The 23,378-nt window shown below is 36.9% G+C and overlaps 1 protein-coding gene across 1 annotated transcript in view; it reads left to right on the forward strand.

The window, feature by feature from the left end:
• The first annotated feature begins 1,647 nt into the window (after positions 1-1,647).
• zmp:0000000521 overlaps positions 1,648-23,378 on the forward strand; it is a 24,421-nt gene continuing 2,690 nt past the window's right edge. Inside the window, exons 1-4 of the mRNA XM_073931636.1 lie at positions 1,648-1,754; positions 8,191-8,232; positions 9,197-9,444; positions 20,931-21,164. Of these exons, the coding sequence (XP_073787737.1) occupies positions 8,213-8,232; positions 9,197-9,444; positions 20,931-21,164 (502 nt within the window). The 5' untranslated portion in view covers positions 1,648-1,754; positions 8,191-8,212. The remainder of the gene's footprint in view (positions 1,755-8,190; positions 8,233-9,196; positions 9,445-20,930; positions 21,165-23,378) is intronic.

The raw sequence follows: 23,378 nt of genomic DNA on the forward strand, positions 1-23,378 counted from the left end.
ATGGAGACAAAAAAAATGAGTGTCACGTCATTAACTCATATACAGTTCCCATACATTCAGAATATAAAATTATGACATTTGTTAGGATTTATCTTTAAAACACGGTTGTTGGCTCACTGTAAAACGTAATAAATAAGGAGAACTCAAACTAACTGAGTACTGTAACTTAAGGCAACTCAAAACATTTGAGGAAACCGATTGCTATAAAAAAATCTAAGTTCAAAACTAATCCTAATTAGTGCTGTGAACTTAATCCATTTAAGAAAACGAAGCAATTTGAGTTCAGTAAAACCCAATAAATGAAGAGAACTCCAACTAACTGAGTTCTGTAAAACCCAATAACTTAAGGCAACTCAAACCGTTTAAGGAAACCGATTGCTGCAAACCATTTTAGTTCAAAAGTTTTATTTGATAAATTTGACTTTTGGATTTTACAGTGCAGTAACGATTTTAAAAAATAATAACTTGGTGTACTGATATGGAAATGTATTGTGGAACTACTTTAGCAGTTTGTTGCATGTAAAATCCTGCATAAAAAAAGACAAATGATTTTAATATTTTAAATGAAAATATTGACATTTTTTCCAGTTAATTAGGCCAGTCGTTTAAATAGAAAAATGTGTAAATAATAATTGAGATTTTACAATAGTTTTTGAAAAGTTTATGTGATGTGTGCTGTGGCCTATTGATCTGAAAATAGAGCAGCATTGCCCTCTTGTGAAAAGATTCAATATTACAGTGTATGGATATAAAGCATTTTAGTACAGTGAACATTTGTGTTACTACATAACTCATTCGTTCATTTTCTTTTCGGCTTAGTCCCTTTATTATTCTGGGGTCGCCACAGTGGAATGAACCGCCAACTTATCCAGCATATGTTTTACGCAGCGGGTGCCCTTCCAGCTGCAACGCATCACTGGGAAACATCCATACACCCTCGATCACACACATACACTACGGACAATTTAATAATAATAATAATAATAATAATAATAACTGCCAGTTTTGTGTACGCAAATTAAAATATGTAAAATTTATTTTTGCTCGGTAAGTAGAATTATACTAATGCTACTGAAAAAAAAACTTTAAATTAAAAAAATAGTCAAAACAAACTCAATTATTTTACTTACTAGAGTTTTTGCATCGTTAAAGATCCCGTTAGCACCCTAAATACAGTATTGCGTCAGCAATTCATATAATCTTTGTGATTAATCGAATAACTTTAGTAAAAGATTAATATTGTATTCTATTTTTCACTAAAATAATTATTTTGCCATCCTAAAGTGTATTTTCAACCGATTTCAACACGTATTTTGCACAGGCCTCCAAAGGTATGACAAAGAATAGTACTGATGCATCTTGGGAAATGTAGTTCCATCGTTGCTTATGAAAGTAGTAAGATTTTCCCGCCCAAGAGATTCAATATAAACTACATTTTAAACATCTATATTAACCTATAAATTCTACATGTTCTCTGCTGAGTTTTACGTAGGCGTTTGGTAAATATTTCATGTGTGTCTGGCTTTTATTTAACACAGGAAGAACGCTAGTCCGCCCCTTTCTGAGTTCACAGCCCTTCAACTACATCTCCCAGAATTCCTCACCCTCTACTCACCCTTCTTTCTGCGAAAATGCTTTCTGGGAGTTGTAGTCTAACGCAACCGTACCAGGTTGTTGCCTGACGTCTGAACGAGCATTATACATGAGGATATCTGCAGAGGGAAGTCCATTATAGACATGAAAATAGAAGCCAGGTAATCTCGCATTTCTTACAGTTTATGCTAAGACACACGTGCACGTGGGAATATGAGTATGAAGGAGAATAAACCGCGAAGGTGAAGCGGTTGCGCAAAGGACAGAAATGCCAGCGTTTTATAGCTGCGTTGGTGGTTTTCATGTGACGACCCGCTTTTGTGTCTTTTTATAGATTCTAGACACTCATTTACTTGCATTATTAATGTCTGACATGGCAGATATGACGTGAAGGGTGTGTAATCGCAGATATGTGTAGCTACAACACATTTTACGCATATTATTACTCTGAAAATAAGCCGGCCTCTATCATGCCGCAATATTACGGACGTCTCATGTTCTGCGGTGATTTGACATCAACTTTAAGACGATTTTAAACGACAAACACATGAAAACATGCTGCAGGGTCCAAGTAATTATGCAACACTGGCTCTGTTGGGTCACTGTCCAATCAGAGGCCAGATTAATGTGGCTACGAAATAACAAAAGGGCAACGTGGCGTCACATATGCAACATACGTTTGTTTACAGTGTTGTACCATGTGAACAAATGTCGCAGAATTAGCCATAGGACTGAATTTAGTTGCCAAAATCATGTGGTCTACCATATGATAACACTCCCATTAGTTTCTTTACGCTGAAATGAAAGTATGACAGCAATTATGTGTGTGTTTGTGTTGCTTCTCGTAACCCTCAAACATCCCTTATGCTAGTTATGACATGCTAATTAAACTTATTTAATTTTAAAGGGTAACTATTATGCTAAAAATCATTTTATAAAGGGTTTAAAAACAGTTGTCTGCTTGTAATGTGCGAATATAGGCATTCTCTAATTATAACACTCAATCAATTACATTTTTGTATATCACACTTAATTAAACCGTCTACGGAAACATTTTTGATTGACATTTTCCTTTTGTATGTGTCATGATACTGGGAAAGCCCTGCCAATAAGTAACCACCTCTCACTCATTAGCATAGACAGCCCTGAGTGAGAAGCAGCCGTCTGCCTTTAGAGCTTTCACCTGCTGAAGATAATGCCAGTGACTAAGGGCCTACTCACACTATGCCATCCGTACCGTGCCCAGGCCCGTTTCCCGGATGGTTTGAGAAGTGTGAGTGCGCTTAATCAGGCTCAAGCACGGTTCACTTGGCCGGCCCTGGCCCGGTTGGAAGAGGATGTGCCTGAGTGCGGTTCACTTGGGCTGAAAGCGAGACCTGACTTTTTAGGCACTGTTTCATATGGATTTATTAATAATTCTTACTGTTCAGTGAACGCAAACTGCCGTAGTTTATTAAAGACGCAAACCCCTCACTGCACGACAGCTGCGCGCCTTCAGCAAACCTCCTCATTCCTGCAGCACGAGGGCTTTATGATTGTTTATGAGCGGCAAAAGTGGCGGATCTGTTCGACGAAATATCTGACTGCGTGTCCCCGCATCCCTAAGGACTGTTTGGCGAAATATTTGACTGCATGTCACTTTATATCAAACGACTGAAACGATATAACTAGAGAAATCTCCACTGCGCTTCTCACTAAACAGCGCAGCATCGATGACGTAAGCGTGCCCAGGCCCGATTGTAGTGTGAGAGCCGTCGGGGAGACGGGAGGGGGGACAAGCGTGCTTTGGCCCGGTTCGAGGCAACTGTACCTAGTGTGAGTACGGCCTTAGGGAAACGGAATATTAAATGAGAAAACAGTGGGCGTGGCTTGTTTTTTCAACTGCGAGCTGATTGGATGTCGTAAAGTAGGCATTCTATTCAGAAAGATCTGGAAAAGGGTTTTGGGAGAGTTATTACAACCTATCATACCCCTTCCCCCCCTTCATTATTTCTGTTTGTTGTCAAAACTGACAGATAAAGGGATGTGGTTAAGTATGTTAGCCATGCCGAATTCCTAATCTGACAATTTAACCGAAAACAAACAGGAAGTGCATTTTTCAGATTTCAATTAAAGATCACAAGAGCAAACAATTTTTTTTCTCTTAATGACATGCACAGAAGAGTTTAAAAACTAGCAATGTGAGCTAACAAAGTCAATATGGTTAGTTTTGATTTCACGTGTACTTTAATTTAAATATATATATATATATATATATATATATATATATATATATATATATATATATATATATATATATATATATATATATATATATATATATATATATATATCAGGGCTCGAAATTGCGACCATTATGGCCGCATATGCGCCCGAAAATTAATCTATGCGACCTCATAATATATCTGGGAGCATTAGTGCGACTGCAGATAATGGTTGTAGTGCGACTTGTTTTGTTTTTTTTGTAAAAACGTGCTGAATCGCTCTTCCCTGCCGCTATATTGGTTCATATTAGCTGTCATTCACTCAAGGTATTGCGCTGTCAGATGACAGGGAAGGAGCTTTTATGACCACAGGAAATGCAAACGGCTGAAGAGTAAAAACTTAAAGCACACAGGTTTGCAAACCCCACCTAAAGTTGAGGCGCAGATGAAAGCGATCATGACACGTCACGTAGTGAATAATGATCCGCCAGCTGAGATCAATCGAGTACGCGCTTCTTGGAGAAGGTGCCCGAATCTCCATGCGTTGCATTCACTGCGTGTTCAATGCAAATGTCCGCTAAAAGTCAAATCTAATACTGTACATATCATCGCCAAAGAAGCTCGCCTTTACTAAGTTTACACTGAAACTGCGGCTCATAACAAAGACCGGTATTGCGCCGATGGTTAGCGCAAGAATCCTGCTCTGCCTGCTCATAAATTGGGCCGGCTGACTCGCCAGCTTTTCCACTTACACAGAAAAATGAAGATCAGCTCAGACTGAAACTTTAAATTAACACAAACTGAAACCAAAACTTTTAAAGAGTGATAGAAGTGAGACTTACTTTCTTTTGTCTATTCTTTTTTGAGGTGTATATTATTTTATATTTATTTACTGATGACTGCTTTGCAGCTTTCATTATTGAATTTAATGATTTATTATAATCTTTTGTTTGTTTTGTAGCAGAAATATTATTTATTAAATTGACATGCATATAAAAACAGCAGTACAAAATCAATATTTCTTACTGCAATGCTTCATTTTTGTTTGATGCAAACTATACAATTATTTTTCATAAAGTAACAGACTTTTTATAGCAGATAACCTACATTCATGCACGTTCAAGGCAGTATCATAATGAGAAATGGAATTCATTGTTACTATTATTGTCATTTTCATCATCATTAATATTCCATAGCCAAATTATTAGCCTAATTATTATTATTCCATAGCAATAATTCCTAATTATTTATTTTGGAATTATTGCACACAAATATCAATGTCCTCGCAGCATTAGTTAGATAGTTGTTTCTGGTTTTTGTCAGTCCTATTAATGTTGTTTTAAAATACAATAAATCCCTTAAAAAACAATTTGCAGCTGTGCTCATTCATTTTTGGTGGGTGCTCCTAATTTTTTTCTGGTGCTCCTAAATATTTGACGTTGGGAGCACCGGTGCTACCAAGTAAAAAAGTTAATTTCGATATATATTACGATATGACGTCCGTTTTCTCTTATTAGTTGAGCTGTTTGCACGTGAGCTACGTTCCACCTGCTGTCGCACGTGAGTTCAGATTGCAGCAGCAGTAATGTTGGCAGACCAAGATGAGTGGAGTTGAAATAGAGCATGGCCCATCCTCTCAAAATCAGACGTCTGGCAACATTTCGGTTGTACAGTCATTGCTTTAGACTCGTCCGCTTTTTGACACGCATACTGAGACAAACATAGCCGAAGTTTTAGTCTTCACAGTGATTTACATACTTTGCACAGCGACATGAATACCTCCTAATGGTGTTGAAAGAGTCACATACTGTATTTATAAGGTACAATTCACCCTAAAATATCATTCTGTCTTCATATAATGATGTATTGGCGGCCGCAAAATCACACATGACGTGAGCTGACAGTGAGCTGTTACTACAGACAGTGGACTATGCTAGACGCGCGCGTATGGCAAGCCGTTTTAGCATTTAAACCTTTGTTCTGACTATCCATAAATATATTTAGAGATATCTCTAATTATATTTTGACTAGTCATAATTATAATTCGATTAGTCAGAATGACAATTAGAGATATCTGCAATTACAATTGTATTAGTACGAAATCAGATTGGAGATATCTGCAAATATAATATGACTAGTCTTATTCCTCCATTGACTTCCATTGAAAAATATTTGCAGACATCTCTAAATGAGTTTTGACTAGTCACAATTGTAATTAGAGATATCTCTAAATGAATTTAATTAAATATGAATTAAATATATTTATGGATAGTCAGACTCAGAACAAAGGTTTAAATGCTAAAACGGCTTGCCTTACGCGCGCGTCTGCTTCAGTGAACAGAACCTGCAGGTTGTGACTAATAAAGTAGTAAACAACATTCAGTTTGTGGAACAGAGTGATCGTTCAGGAGCCGCGTGGGAAGTATGAACAGCACTTTGCAGTTTAAATGAAACCGAAAACGTACACATTATTTAAACAATCATATCGCATTTTAGAGTTATGATTACGACGAGCATTAACCCTTTTGAGTACAGAGGTACACAAAAATGCACGTCAACATGATACACTTGATAGCGCCGACATTAGCGACGCCGAAGAAATAGTAAACCTGCCTGAACTGCTGAAAAGAGTCACGACTGTCCTGTGTAATGAAAAGACGGCCTCCCTGTCACTCATCATGCCCAACATGAACACAGCCATCCATAAAAACCTCTCAGACAGATACACATAAGTTCAGGATTATCTTAAAGAACTGCTGATTACCTGGAAATGTGGATTTTTTTTTGCACACACAAAAAACGCAAGTGACCAAGCAAAGCCTTAAGCTCTTACTGTTAAATTCAATTGAATAGAAAGCTTATTCTTTGCACCTTTACTTAAATTGTTCCTTAATTTTATCTCTGTCATTTCAATAATATTTTTAAAGAAGTTTTTAAATTGTTTTATTTTCTAGAGACAGGCCTGTTTAATTTATTTTCTTAAAGAAGGTTCAGTTTAACAAGTTAAAACAAAAGAAATACATAAAAAATAGTTTACTTGGTAAAATTTGCATTTCAGTTAAATGTTCAATTTTTATTCCAAATATCGTGATACATATCGAATCGTGAACATTATATTGTGATACACATTGTATCGTGAGCTGAGTGTATCGTTACACCCCTAATATATATATATATATATATATATATATATATATATATATATATATATATATATATATATATATATATATATTAGGGATGTAACGGTATTGTAAATACCGTCATACCGCAATATAAATTTTTTTCGATATTACCGTAGTCGCATGACTTGGTTTAAACTATAGGTCTTCTGAGAAAATTTGCTCAGGCGAATGAAGCGAACGGGAGGTAGCGAAAACTACAATTCCCATCAGCCCATGCTTGACCATCATCCCTTGCGGTCTGTTGTCGCTACAGATCCAGTAATGCGGAAATGGAGTGTGTTGCTAGAAGTGGGGATGAAAAAGAGCTGAAAAACTCTAAAGCGGGTGTTACTAAATAGCGGTGTTGTCGCACGAGTTCTTATCAGCTGTGTTGTCGCGCGAGTTCTTGTCAGCTGTGTTGTCGCGCGCGTACTGAATAGCAATCTGAACAGCACACTGTTCAGATTGATGCAGACATGAGACCTCTATTGTACTCATGGTTTGTCCTCTCAAGTGGGGGAAAGACAATGCACAACGTTACCCACTGCTGTCAACCTGGGCCAAGTCATATCTCTCTTGTCCCAGAAACCTCAGTCCCAAATGAGAGGGTTTTTTTCTGTTGCAGGGGACATTGTAAATGCCCAGAGATACCAGCTTTTACCAGATTATAGTTATATGATAATTTTCCTTTAAACCCATCTCTATCTAAGTGAGTGAGTGATTAAATGTTGAATGTGACGAGTTTTCAACAATACTAAATTGAAACTTTATTTTTTTTACATGGTTTAATATTTTTTTGTTATTAAAATTGAAGTTCCTGTTTCAAAGCTTACAGATAGATGGCTAAATTGTATGTCATTGACACTTTTGGCACTTTTTTGGAGTATTTTCATAAGTTTTGTTTTTCCTGTAAATGATTCAATAAATACCGTACCGTGACATTCATACCGAGGTATTACCGTACCGTGAAATTCTGATACCGTTACATCCCTAATATATATATATATATATAATTTAAGTGTAATTTGGATAAGCTTGTGAAGTTAGTGAAATGGCTCATTTTGTGAGAGTATTTCAGGATGTTTATATAATTAAAATTATACAGTTAACACTTATATGTTTATTATTTTAGGTTCTTTTTTTAACAGTTTGTAAGAAGACATTACAAAAACAAAATAGACAAAAATCGTAAAATTTACAAGTGATTTTTTCATTTGTTTCTCTTCCAGGTGTGTTTGAGGCTTTGGAAACATGTCCAAGAAAAGGGCCAGGTGAGCAAAGACAATGGACACTTTTTTTTAACGATCTTGGCGCAAAGTCTAAAGCTCATGGTGCAAAACCATTAAAGGGTCATGACACTCCCCACTTTCGGTTCAGGTTTACCTTAGATTTTTTTCAAAAGATGCATCCTAATGGGCGTGGAGCTCCACGAGCTAAGGGCAGGAGTGGGAAGAGCAGAGGAGAAGGAGGGGAGCGAACAACTGTTGTCAGTCGACTCACAAAATGAGACAAACTGTGAAGAGACCCATAGGTTTATAGTTTACAAAGTTAAAATACAAAGAAATAAACAGTAATTTAATGCCCTGCTATATTTTTGGTGGGTGCTCCTAAATTTTTTCTGGTGCTCCTAAATTTTTTCTGGTGCTCCTGATTATTTCCGATTGGGAGCACCGGTGCTACCAAGTCAGAAAGTTAATTTCGAGCCCTGTCCTTCAGGGACAGAGCAGCCAGGCACACAACACGCCACTTCTCCCACCCATCCATGGTGTATCCAGCTACAAATGTTTTTGCATGACAATTCTCAACTTCATTGTAAAGATGGTGTCAACTGCATTCAGAGACCAGTTAATCATATCCACAATTCCTTATTGTTTGGAGAGCAGAGCAAGGACAGCCTCAGGAATAAAAAATATGACGAGACAGGAGGAGCACGCCTGGAAAGATAGGGGAGGGAGAAGGAGAAGATGCGACCACCTTTGTCGAGTGCCAAAGAGCACATTTAGTGTTTACCAGAAAGAATCCATACATTTAACAAATCAAATCTATTTTTTAGTTACTAATTTTACCACCACTTTAGAGCACAGTATCTGTTGCATTATCCATATGCATTTGATATCATCTAAGTGGAGAATGCAGTGCCATTTATAATCCATCCAATAATAATCATCCACATTAGAGGAGTAAAGCAGTCCTCCTCAATGCATCTGATGTTTTATCTTTATCTGTTCTCTGCAGGAAGCGCAGCAGCGGCGAACTAAGCGACAGTCTCACTCCAGATCCTAACAACCTGCTGGGCCGCCGGATCCAACACAGCTGGAGGGAGAAGGGGGCGCTGACCAAGTGGAAGGGCACCGTTCTGGACCGGCTCAGCGTCAACTCTTCGCTCTTCATGGTCAAATATGACGGATTCGACTGCGTTTACGGCATCGAGCTCTTTAAGGACGAGAGGGTCTCAAACCTGCAGGTTCTCAATGAGAAAGTGGGTGAGTAGGTGGATCTGTTTTTCTGCAAACAGGAAGCCGGCCGGTGACAGGAAATAGCATGTGTGAAAGGATGAGCAGCTATTTGCTGTATTTATAGAGTATGAACATCATGTACTGAAGTGTTTGGAGTGAGAATTTACTATTTTTGTTCAGTGAGAATTAGTGCTGTCAATCGATTAAAAAAAATTAACTAATTAATCGCACTTTTTTAAAAAAATTAATCGCGATTAATTGCATTTAAAAGACTGAAACTTGTAATTTTGGCTATTCAAGTGTAAAATTAATGTAAACGCAAGACAAATACTGTTTAAATTCAAAATATAATTCATTATTAGAATTTTTGTTTGACTTGTAACAGATTTCTTCATGTAAACAACATACCCACAATAAACCATCAAGATCCTGGCCTGACAGTTATATTTATTACAGAAATAAAAACACAGGCATATTAAAGCCATTTGAATTTCAAAACAATCAATACCAATAAAGAAAACATTGATTTCCATGTTGGATTCTAAGAGGACTGCAAAAAAATGCCAAAATACAGGAATTGCAGATATGGAAAATTATAATAATAATAATAAAGTATTGAAAATCTGTGCATGCTCTTGAATAGGTTTACCAACTCCCAATCTTTAAAAGCACAAAATCCATTTATAGGAAATAACGAGAGTTGACAAATTAAAAAAACTACTTTTTTTATTTATTTATTATTAAAATAAAATTATAATCCACACTGGAAATGTGGGTGCCTGTGTGTTTTGAGGGGGCCTAATAAACAATGAACATGACAAAAACCGCCTACTAACGCACACAGTTAATGTTGATTATTAAAATAAAGATAAATAATAAAAGCAATGTGTCAGAGACCCTAAAAAAATGTTTAACTCAACAGTGAAACATCAAACGTAGCTAACAGCTTTTACATTGTCAATCAAATGAACCTAAACAATTAAAAAATGCAACAAATATTTGTTTGGGCAGAACTACAAAACTAAATGTAAAAAAAACGTTGCTTAAGTTGCACACTAGTTTGGTCATGTATAAATATCATTATAATATCCATATTGTATAAATATTATTGTCACTATAAGCCTACATCATGCTGACGATCAAAAACACAATGTCATGATATCTCATGCGCTTGTCTTCTGAACGAGTGCATCTTAAAATACATGAATGACCCCTCATAGATCGTAAGAAGCGGACATTCTTTATCATTTGTAAAATAAAGACTTGCAGGTTAAGGAAACAGCATAGGAATTTGCCACGGCCGTGGTGCAGATTAAAAGTTTAAAAAAGTATACGTATATGGACAGATAGGTAACTAGATAGAATAGACAGGAGTATATTGATCTGTGCCCTGCTGCAGAGTGCGCCTGCTCTCCCGCGGCGCGAACCAGCGCGTAAGAAACAGGCGGGACTCTGCTATTTTGACAAATACACACCAACGTTACACAGAGCCCAACATGGAAGTTTGTGATTGGGTCAGCCCAATGTCAATAAAGAAAAGAACCAATGGGCTGAAGATTATGTCACACGGCTGCTTTGTCCGGAAAAGAAACATCTCACTTTCAGAGCGTGACAGCTCGCAGCACCGTCAATCACTCAGGCAGAAAAACATGACAGTCTGCTAAGTGTTTTATGGGCCGATCAGATCCTAAGCAGATGATCAGCCCGGCCCAAAAAGTACGTCGAAACAGCGGGAAACTGCCGGGTCTGCCCCTGGCCACAACAGGAAAAAATAAAATAAAAAATGCGTAAATTTTTTTTTAACGCGTTAATTTTTTCAAATTAATCGCATGCGTTAACGCGTTAATTTTGACAGCGCTAGTGAGAATGCTTTCAACTGATCAGAAGTCGTGCATGAATTTTTGCACAAAATACAGTGGGGGAAATAAGTATTGAACACGTCACCCTTATTTCTAAAGGTGTTGTTGACCTGAGATTTTCGCCAGATGTTGGTAGCAACCAAAGAAATCCATATATGCAATGAAACCAAGTTGAAGTAGTTTACAAATGAAGTTATATGTCAATAAATAATACAATGAAGTCAATAAACTGATGCTGGGAAAAAGTATTGAACACATGAAGAAAGGAAGGTGCAGTGAAAGCCCAGACAGCAGCTATAATCACTCAGCAGTTCTTCAGCAACCCTCTGCTCTTCCTCAGTGTAAATGAATATCAACTGCTTCAGTCCAACATACAGTAGGAAACTTACAAAATATCTTCATGGAAAATGATGGCTGTAGCCCCTCTATATTTTTATTCGGCCCCCCTAAAACTTTTTCTATTAGCACATAAACTGTAGACCAAATTTTGTCTCTGCCCCCTTTATATTTGATATGAAGACGGCGGCAGAATCCGGATCCTCCCCGACTTTTGTTTTTCATTTAATCAGCAAATCACAGCTGCGCAGAGCGAGAGAACGAGGTGTGTGTTTATCCATAAATTGTTATAAAATATGCTTATTTGGAGTTATGCTATGAATACACTTGTATACCTTGTACCCCAATGTCATATACTGTAGGAGCTATCGGATTACCAATCTCCCTTTTCCTCAGTGCTCACCTCATAAGTCGCCTTTCCACTGCACATGACATTTGGACACGACTGTCGGAATACGCCCCCTTGTGGCAGCCGCACAGTATTTTCAGTGTTGTCGTGCACTACGGGATAGAAGCTGATTCTCATTGTGTCCGAAATAAAGGAGGGCAAATGCAAGAGCCTTTATACTCGTGCGTTTACATGGTTTAATGGATGAATGAATACTAGAAACTCAAAGACCGCTAAAATATTGAAGGGAATGTGGAGAAAACATTAAAAATATATATTTTTATTACTTTTTTACTTACATTTATGAACAGAAGAGTTTTTTTTTTTAAATATAGACTTTTTTAAATAAAAAAATAACCAAATAAACTCCTCTATTTCTCATCTCACGCGCACGGATCTGCTTGGACAACAATGGAATACATCATATCTGGTCGGCAGGTCGCATACGGTCAAGTCGCAGGAGTTCAAATATTTCAACAGATCCGCAGCTCAGGATCCGAATTTTCCGCATACGGAGATGATCGGAACTCAGCGCAGCTCCCGGACTGCTCTCCATTGGAAATGAATGACTTCCGGTCTGTCGCTTGTTGTTTGTCGTGTGCAGTGGAAAGGAGGCTTTAGTCACAGCTGTTTCCTCCAGTGAAAAGTGTAACTCTTAACATTTTACTATTTTAATTTCAAAATGAACTACCTTTATAAAACACATCACAGTGCATGTGGCATTATCTACACCACAGTCATGCACAGAAAAGATTAAACTCAGTAACAGAACCACTGTATATATTGTCAATAGTCAATATATATATATATATATATATATATATAAATATTATTAATTAATCGTAAAAAGTTTGCGATCCCGATTCGACCCCCTAGACGATCTTAATCCAGTATTTCTACTATTCTGTCAATCATATTTTCAAGTTCAGGAGAGAAGCAAAGGCGGCCGCACGAGTCTTTTCATTGCTTCACATACGTTGCTCAGTGACATTGACACCTCCAAATGATGTTGAAAGAGTCACATACTGTATTTATAAGGTATAATTCACCCTCAAAGTGTAATTCCTGTCTTCATATAATGCTGTGTACGCGGCCAGAAAATCACACGTGACGTGAGCTGCTGACCGTGAGCTGTAGGGCAGGTGCGCTCTACTTAATGATAGACGTGCGTGCGTCTTCTTTAGTGAACAGAACATGCACAGTCTGTGAGTAACAGGTAATACAGTTGTAAATAATATTCAGTTTGTGGCACAGAGTGATCGTTTTGGAGCCGCTTGTGAAGTATGAACAGCCCTTTAGCAGTCAAAATGAAACCGAAAGTGTGCACCTCATTTAAATGATCATATCGCATTTTAGAGTTAAGATTACGACAAGCATTTGATTAATTTTTTTTTTCATAGCGAACAGAGTTGTGCATGAAAATAAATGTTGACAGTGTCAGTATAACTACTCTAGCCTATATATTGTTGAATATAACCTGATAATGACAAATTATTTTGCCAGTAAATTAAATGGTCTTATAATGTTGTCAACGACAGATTGCAAGCATATATCTCAAACATAATAATTTAACATCAGAATTATTTTAGGTAGAATAGAATTATTTATAGAAGCCAGTAGACTGACACATAATATTATTGTTTTTTACCATATGTTTGAGAAAAAAATATTTTTACTAATACTAATATCTACAGAATTGTGAGAGAATCGTGATCTTTATTTTAAGCAAAAAAATCGCGATTCTCATTTTAGCCAGAATCGTGCAGCTCTAATTTATATATATATATATATATATATATATATATATATATATATATATATATATATATATATATATATATATATATATATATATCACGTCATAATGTCATAATACCTATACGCCTGATAAGCGTTTTATATTAATGGACAACGCACAGATATTAATGCTTCACAATGTTTTAAACCACATTATTTGAATCTACCAAGCTTAGTTTACAATGTTTACATTGCTCTACTTGCATTAAATCTAAATCCCAAATTTCAGAAATGAAAACAGATAGGTACGATTAAATAAATGTCAGTTTTAATGTTATTGATTAACACACTTGACAGATTTCATTAATTTATTTTCCTTCTGCTTTTTCTCTGGTTAACCACAGTGGAATGAACCGCCACTTACTTAACAGATGTATTTTTAACTTCAGGTTGTTTGTGTAATGTGTTTTATGTTTGATAAAATAATTTCTAGATACATATTTAGTGATTTTTCAACTAATAACACTGTTTTGTCCTGATAGGTGGATTTAGAGGTTTTTGCAAAAAAAGGCAAAAGAAAATCAACTTTGTTAAAAACCAAAGAATTGTCTGAAGTGACATTTATAAAAAACAAAACAAGAGTTATTTTATTTACCAGCTAATAACCTTTTTAATACATAGAAAATGAAACTGCTTAACCTAATTATAGGAGCCTGATTAAAAATGCTCATTTACAAGAAAAGAGGACTGATGGATTCAGAGGGTTTTGCATCTGAGCTCTTCATATATTGTGCAGCCCTACATTTAAGTGTTGCAGATATTTTTCCACATTTCATCTCTCTCTTTGTGCATCATCTCTCTTCACTGCCTTAAAGGGGATGATTTTTCTCCACAGATGGCGGCTTGTCGAGTATACGAGTTTTTCCTCATACTGCGGTGCTGCTGCTTTTTTTTTCTTTTTTTTTTGCAATAATGTGCACATCTGTTCCCCAGTAATCATAATGACATTAAAGCGGACGGAAGGGGAAATGAACTGACTAGCAAAGCACAAACTAAAAGACAGTGAATTGGGAAATATCTTGCTATGATGATGTTTGCTGTTGAAATGCCGAAGGCTGAATATCACATGCATAGATTTGCTCTGTCACAATTGAGAAGTAATGACAATGTTGCACAGTAGGGCTGCAAAATATATTGTTTCAGTGTCGATATTGCAATGTGCACATTCACAATAGTCACATCTCAGGATGTGCAATGTTGATTTGGGATTATAGATCAGTCACACAATTAAGAACACATGAGGTTTGTGGATTTTGCAGAGTTTTAAACCTTTTGATTGTGAGAGTTTTACAAGTTTAATGCATTTAGACACAAAAATACAGTACTGTTTATAAGTTTTAATAAAAATTTATATTTTTTTAAGGATTTATGCAATGAAGACCATGTCATTTTACATTTGTTTTTGTTTTTTGTTTCTACCTGAACACTGTTCAGGTGCTTTCACACCTGTGAATCGATTCATTTGTTCCGAAACAGGGATTAATTGTTACATTGTTGCTCTTTGTTCTTGGTGCGGTTCGCTTTCACACGGCAAAGTTTCTAAACGAACCAAAAACGCTAAAACAAGTCACGTGTGAGTAAACTCTCCTCACATTGGTCAGAGTTTCAGGGTTTATTTGCAGAGTCCCGCTTAGCTGTCATGTGTCCTTATTTTAATTTATGACTATGAGCAATAAGACATCAAAAGCGAAAAGCTGCGCTTTAATTTTGAATGGTGACACCCACAGACGTCATCAAATATAGAGCTGAGGTAAGACTTTATCATTCATAGCCGTTGGCTAGAATTATGCATTAAAGGGCCATGAAACCCCCTCGTTTCAGCAGGGTGCTTTTTTACACCTCTGCTTTGGAAAAAGTCAGAAAAGTGGGCATGTCCAGCTTTGTTGGAGGAAGAAAAGAGGCATGGTGTGTGGCTGTTGACATGGACATCTGTAGTCGAATTATTTGCCAAATTATTAAATGTTGGACTTTAACTGCAGTTTGGCTCTTTCATTCAGGGAATTCATTCATGACGAGATATTTGATTCGAGGATCTGCTCTAAGCGTGTATTTTTCATGCAATGTTTGATACCGCACGGCGAATGAGAGAAAAAAAACCTCCGCATTTCCCGGAAACTTAGATGCACACGGCAGGTAGCGTCAGAAAGCCACGTGTGTTATTCCGGTCACTAAATGCGGTGAAAATCCTACACGAGGTTAAAGTTTGGTTGTGGTGCTAACACTCTGTGTAATAGTTTGTTCGATACGAACAAACTGAATAAACAAAGAGCGCTGGTCGCTCACTTACCAAATCTGTAGAGACAGGACAATCACCAGCAACTAGAGCCGCGTCTTTATTAAGAGGAGACTACAAGCGAATCCGGATCTCAGCGTTTGCAGGTGAGAACAGCTCTCAGGTAAACAATGTTCCTCCTTAGACACATAAGTTATTGTTGTCGAGCGTCGCGTACACTGTTAATCCACACGTGAGTCAGAGCTCTCACAGAGAGAAAATGAAAACAAAACTTAACTGCAGCAAACTATAAAAGCAACACTTCACGCTTGTTTTGCCAACACAACGTGGCGTCTCTGTCGTCTAAACACTGTGACAGTAATGAATATTAATGAAGTTGCACAATTGAGCGCGCTGATTGGTTTGAACCAAGCCTTACTCATGCATTAATGCATCACACTGTAAGACGTAATAAGACACACTCAGGCACAGACGTCCAGTCTGCACGCTGGAATACACGCTATTATGTCATGACCGTGACGCAGCTTCAAAAATTTGTTTCAAACCGGAAGTACGAAGTTGCTTGAAATAACGCAAAAACAACCAATTTACACTTTTTAGTGAAATATAGGTGTCTTAATAGTGTTTTTAGCAGTGTGGGAGACTGAAAAGACAAAAAATGTGTTTTGGTGTTTGTGACCCTTTAAAGGAAACGCATTATAGAGAGAAATAACAGATAAACTGCAGGTCGGTCAGATTTCCTAACGGATAAACAGCTCTTGTTAATAGTTCAGCACGCTTTCACTTTCGTCTTTGAAATAAAACGCTCATTTACTGGTAAAATGACCAGCCCTACTTATCATTTTCTTTTCATATAGCCGTATACAGTATATGCCTATGACATGTCCATGATACACTGTGATATAGCCGGGCTCGGATCGTATCGCTTTCTCACTACAATCAATCCACTCCAGAGTTTGTTTCAATTGAGCCGAGACCACCTCATTCAGGCAATCTCAGAGCGATTGTTGTTATGATACGGGTTCGAGCCGATTGCTGAATTCACATATGCCAAACGAGACCGGTTCAAAAACAAAAGTCTAGGTGTGAAAGCACCCTTAGACTCCCCTTAAAACCATGAAGCACTTCTTTTTTTTTACTTTTATCTTTGCTCTGTTTAATTTATATATGCTTATTATTTATTATATTTTATGCAAATGAAATGCACAATCGGAAGTGTTTGGGTGTTTCCCAGTGATGGGTTGAGGCTGGAAGGGCATCTGCTGCATAAAACATATGCTGGATAAGTTAGCGGTTCATCTCACTGTGACGACCCCTGATTAACAAAGTGACTAAGCCGAAAAGAAAATGAATGAATGAAATGCATAATCATTTAATTAAACATCTCAATCAATCTAAATTGATGAATTCTTTCTCTTCAAGTTATCTGGTGAAATTATATTTATAAATCGCAATGTAAATCGCAGAAAAAAATATCGCAATGTCAGATTTTTCCAATATCGTGCAGCCCTATTGCACAGCATGGAAAGCAAATGTGGGTTGCATCTAGAAAAAGATGCATATGCAATAGTGGGAGTGGAATTGTTCTGCTTGATTGTTTTTTTTTTCTTCTTTAACCAGGAAATTGTAAATAATACTGATGTAAAATGAAAATATCGCAATATTTGTACAGATAATTTGAATTTTTTAAAGTTTTTTTCTCTCTTCAAAAAACAAGAGAGTTTTCAAAATAAAAAAAAAATATGGTACATTCATAACATTTTTAGATTAGATTAGAATATATTAGGTTAGATTCAACTGTATTGTCATTGATTACACATGTACAACTACAAGGCAACGAAATGCAGTTTAGGTCTAAGCAGGAGTCCAATAGCAGCAAGTGCAGGATTCAGGTATATATTAAAAAGTGCATTTATAAAAAAAAAACGATGGTCATATTTACAGATGGATGTATCATGAGCATTATATGTAGGTTGTATTAGCTATGAACAGAGATTTACAATAGCTGAATATATGTACAGGTTGCTATTAACAATCAGGGTATGCTGATAGTTATGAACATAATTACAAATGTATATGTACAGTGAGTATGTACAATTCAAGATGAATATGTGCAATTTTAATTGTGCAGATATTAATGAATAAATAATGCAGTCACAGTGTTTATGGGGAGTGTAAGTTATGAGGAGAGTGTGGGGGTGTATGAAGGGGCAAAAGAGATTTTAGTCGATCCATATTCTGTGTGGATCACTGTTAACTAGGGTTGGGTATCGTTTGGGTTTATTTCGATAATGGTGCTAAATCGATACTTTTAAAATGGTACCGTGCCCAAACGGTGCCTGAATCGATACTTTTAAGCCACAATATTATGGTGGATGACAAATAATTTTAATAGAACAATAATTTAAGTTTATAGTAAACATCCATTCATATTTTATATATTTGAATTACATTAATACATTTCCTTTGATCATTTGCGGGCAGGGGCCACTTGTACTTTTGGGGGCACATTGTAACATATATCACAAAATACTTATTCGAATTATTCAAAGTCATTTTTTTTCATGCATCCCTCTGCAGTCTTCATAAACAAGATAGTTAAACACCTTAAACTCAAAATAATCTTCCGTGTTTATTTATTTGACAAGTAACTTTGTACTGGTGTAGGAGATCACATTTCTAACATTCAAGTACATCAAGGTACGTTGTTGCACCTGTAAACTTTAACAGATAGGCCTACAGTTGACGTCAATTTATTTAGCCTCCCATTCATTTAAAATAATGATTTTGAAAATTTTCACAGTGTTTCCTAAAAAAAAAAATATTATTCTGGCGTCATAATAAGTCATATTTCTTATTGTTTATTTCTTGAATAAAAGCAGTTTTTAATATAAAAAAATTAAGGTTGGTATTATTAGCCTCCTCAAGAAATATTTACTGTATGTTTTTTGATATAAACAACAAATCAGTTTCAAAAATAATTTGACTAATAATTTCAACTTTCGTAGTTAACTGATTAAGTCTTTAAATTACACCTTAATCTGAATAAAAGACTATAAAATACTTAAAGGGACTTTGTCTGAATACAACTGTCTTGCAAAATAACTAGTAAAATGTTCTGCACTGACTGTCAGCATGCGGAAGATAAAACAGTAGATATTAGAAATGAGTTAGTTAAACTATTATGTTTAAAAATGTGTTGTAAATAAATCCTGTGTTGAAGACGGAAATCAAAAATGAATGAAGACAAAACTAAACGAGTTGAATATGACTTACATGAGCGTGACTGAAAACTACATTTGATCACTGTGTTACATCTGTTCCTTGCTACTTGTCGACTGTTTGTAAATTCATTTCCTAACATAAAACTATGTACACTTGATTTCTGATTAATAATAGTCTCTGCCTAGCCGAGGACTTCCTATATTAAAAGTGTTAAAATCGCTATTACCTGTGTCAAATTGGGGATCAGCCTCTGGCAAATGCAGGGAACTAATGTGCGGCACCCTCACTGACAGAGAGAGCAAGTGCGCACGTTGCTGTGTTGCAATTCTTGCTTGTAAAATCCGCTTTAAAATCTTAGTTTAAGCAAGCTTGATGAATGCGATCATGCGTGTTGATCTGAAGAGTGTCGCCCACGCTCACCAAATGCGTTGTTTAAAATTAAATGTTTACATCTGGTGTGACAACGAGTACCTATTTGTGCCTTTGATGCACCCCTTTGATGCTCCTTACGTCCTTTGTCACAGCACCAGTGGCACCAAAATAAGGCACCGAAATTCATATGCTGATTTGATCCGGTACATACTAAGAGTCACGATTTTAAATCGAAATCGATCCAAATTCATGCTCAATTTCAATTATCGAATCAAAATATGGAATCGTAGATGCTGCCTCGCCCCTATGTCACGCTTGCCAAGCGGAAAAAAACACGCAGACGCAGGAGACTCGTCGACAGAACTTAAACCCTCTCCTCTTTCAATGAAGTCGCCGGTGTGGAAGTATTTTAGATTTCCAGTGAGTTATGTTGACAACTTTCGTGTTGTTGAAAAAAAAAAAACTTTGCAAGCTCTGCTGTGTAAGTATTAGTGTTAGGCCAATAGACAACACTGGCATCGCGATCTTCCGCCCCGCCCCCATTGCAGATCCGCTCTCGAAAAATACACACTCAGGCCCTGTTTACACTAATAGGTCTTAGTTTTTAAACGGCATTTTATAACGATCCACATCCACAGTGGCGTTTTGCATTTCTGAGCAGCCCTCCCTACTCACTACTGCTGAAAACGCACATCACGTGACCACACACACACGCACAGATGCACACACATTGTCCTGCGCTCGAGACAGGGAGTCCAGGCAGTCGGCGGTTCAGTAGACTGCTTCAGTCTTTCACTTTCACGCTTGTACTTGGTAATTTTAGCGAACATCTCAGATACTGTTGGCTGGTTCCTGTTGATTGTGCACCTTTTTTACCGACACTATTATAAGGACACAGATCGCTGCCTATTCACGAGTCCCGCGGAAAAAGTGATTGACACATGGCAATTATGTGTGTAACTTATCTTTATTCATTTACTGTATTATTTGTTTATGATTTTGTTTCATTTTTATTTTTTAAATCGAAAATCGAATCGAGCAGCGACTTTAGAATCGAAAATCGAATCGAAGATTTGGAGGATCGTGACACCCTTAGTACATACCGGTTACAAAGGTACCGGTGCTATAATGACGTCGCGTTTCTGTACCCAACCCTACTGTTAACTTAAATTAGAAAAAGATTTCTATACATGTAGATTAATCCCAAATTTGTTGCGATAATGTGATCCGAACCAATGAGATGTGTTTATCCGTTTAATAATCTGCTTTCAGTAATCTTGCTTTCTTTTTACTATCTTCCAAGTAAACAATAAGATCAAGGTTCCTCATGACGCAGAGGAGCTGGTGGGCAAAGCGGTGGAGCATCTGTTTGAGAAGGAGGACGGAGAGAAGAACGAGTGGCGAGGGATGGTCCTGTCCCGAGCGCCCATCATGACCAACTGGTACTACATCACATACGAGAAAGACCCCGTCCTGTACATGTACCAGCTCTGGGACGACTACAAAGACGGAGACCTGCGGATCTTACCTGAAGCTGGTGAGTAATCTAATGCTCTTACTTAAACCTTAGTTCTTTCAGTTTGAAGAATGATAGTGTTCTGATCATTGAATTTTGAAGATTGTTTTGCAATAGTGCTCCATTTTCATTGATGCACGTTGTTATTAGGGCTCTACAATTAATCCAAAATTCGATTTCGGCTTCTAACGATTATGAAAAAACAGTAATCAAGATAAAATGATTATTGCATCATATACCGCCCCCTTTCTAGTTGTACGCATTTGTTGCTCTGCAAAGCTCAGTTTCACATCACTAAAAGCATGTACTGTAATGTAACGTTTGCAGCACGGGATGCGCATCGTTCATCGATGTTCATTCGATCATTCATGTATTTAAAAGCTCGAATGAGACCGCATGCTGTTGTGTGTGTGCGCGTGCTCAGCCTCAGAGACGAGCAGAGCACACACATCTAACGTCTTCTTAAAGGTGCAGTAGGTGATTGTCTTCAGAAGCATTTGTTGTTGTGCTGGTTGAAAGTCTCTTCACAGTCTAATAGTGATGATTAAAGTAAATGATCTAAATGTATTTTGGGTAAGGCATAAAACAAAAAAAATGTTCATCCAATTAAATAGAGTCGGACCGAAATCTCTAATAATTCCGATAAGTAGGCCAAACTGTCTGTCAGCAAATGCAGATTTGAACAACTGCGCAGCCGTTTGTACGCAGCTCCGCCGACCGCTGTTGGTGCTGCAAGTTCACGAGAGCAAGCAAGCGCAAGATCGGTAAATAACTGCTGAATCAAAGCTTTAAAAACCTGAATCGATATTGGAGTTACTTTTGCATGCTGGAGAAAGGATGAAACAATGGCTGAAGGATTTGGTCACACTTTACAATAAGGTTTATTAGTTAATGTTAATTAATGCATTTACTAAGATGAACAAACAATGAACAACACATCTACTACTGTATTTGTTCGTGCTAGTTAACTTTAGTTAATGAAAATACAGTAGTTCATTGTTAGTTCATGTTAACTCATGGTGCATTAACTAATCTTAACAAGCATGGACTTGGATGTTATGCATTAGTAAATGTTTAGGTTGGGTTAATAAATGCTGTACATGTGTTGTTCATGATTACTTCATGTTAGTAAATGCATTAACTAATGAACCTTATTGTAAAGTGTTACCAAGGATTTTTCTTAGACGGGTAATGTTCTAGTTTTAGCTTTACGCAAAGCTGATGTAACGTTAGATGTTGTTGTTACAAACGGGTTATATCTTCAACAGAAGTGTTGTTCAACCACTAAAATCTTCCGATGAAAGATTGATAGGACTTTTTAAAGTTTCATAAGGTCCTTTTACAGCATCGATAATGTAGATTTTAATCAGTTTAACAACAAAACACAAGTAAATAGCGCTAATCCACCTAGCCTCTCCCTATATTGTTTACCATGCAGCTCTAAATATTCACTCTGAAATAGTATGTCAGTTTGGCTTGCCTGTTGCCGGACGAGCACTAGTCGCTTTTAACACACGAGAGAGGGTTCTTCTTTTGCTGTTCTCATGTTTAAGGAGGCGTGGCTCTAGACGGCAGGGGAGGAACTGTGATTCAGAGATTTATGCTAAGCTGTTAGCATTGTGGAAGATCATCTACTGCACCTTTAATATGAGCACTTTAATGGTCAAATAGGTGTCAAAGCGCGGTGTTTAGTGGTTTATTCATATTAACCCTCATTTGTGTAATAAACAAACAAGTTGAGAATCAAAAGACACGTGAAAGAGAAACCATAAACAGAACGGGACTGCTCTTTAAGTGACAGCGCGCAATATCCCTGCTGCCGACTGTTTTAATCGTTAATTAAACAACAAAAGGACAAAATCCCTCTCTGCTCTTGACTGAAGGACTGCTGTAGCTAAAGTGTTTTTCTTACAGTAAAAATGCCTAAAGCACAGTTTGTTTCATATTTTTATTCTATTGTATTTATTTCCCTTTCCTTATTTTTACAGGGGGGAAAATAACTACAGTTGAAGTCAGAATTATTAGCCCTCCTGAATTATTAGCGACCGTTTCCCCCTAATTTCTGTTTAATGGAGAGATTTTTTTTCAGCCCATGTCTAAACATAATAGATTTAATACCTCATTTCTAGTAACTGATTTATTTTATCTTTGCCATGATGAAACCACATAGAATTTTAGTAGATAATCTTCAAAATACAAGCATTCAGATTAAAATGCGATTCAAAGGCTTAATTA

Source organism: Danio rerio, chromosome 2, assembly GCF_049306965.1.
Source record: "Danio rerio strain Tuebingen ecotype United States chromosome 2, GRCz12tu, whole genome shotgun sequence".
Classification (NCBI taxonomy): domain Eukaryota; kingdom Metazoa; phylum Chordata; class Actinopteri; order Cypriniformes; family Danionidae; genus Danio; species Danio rerio.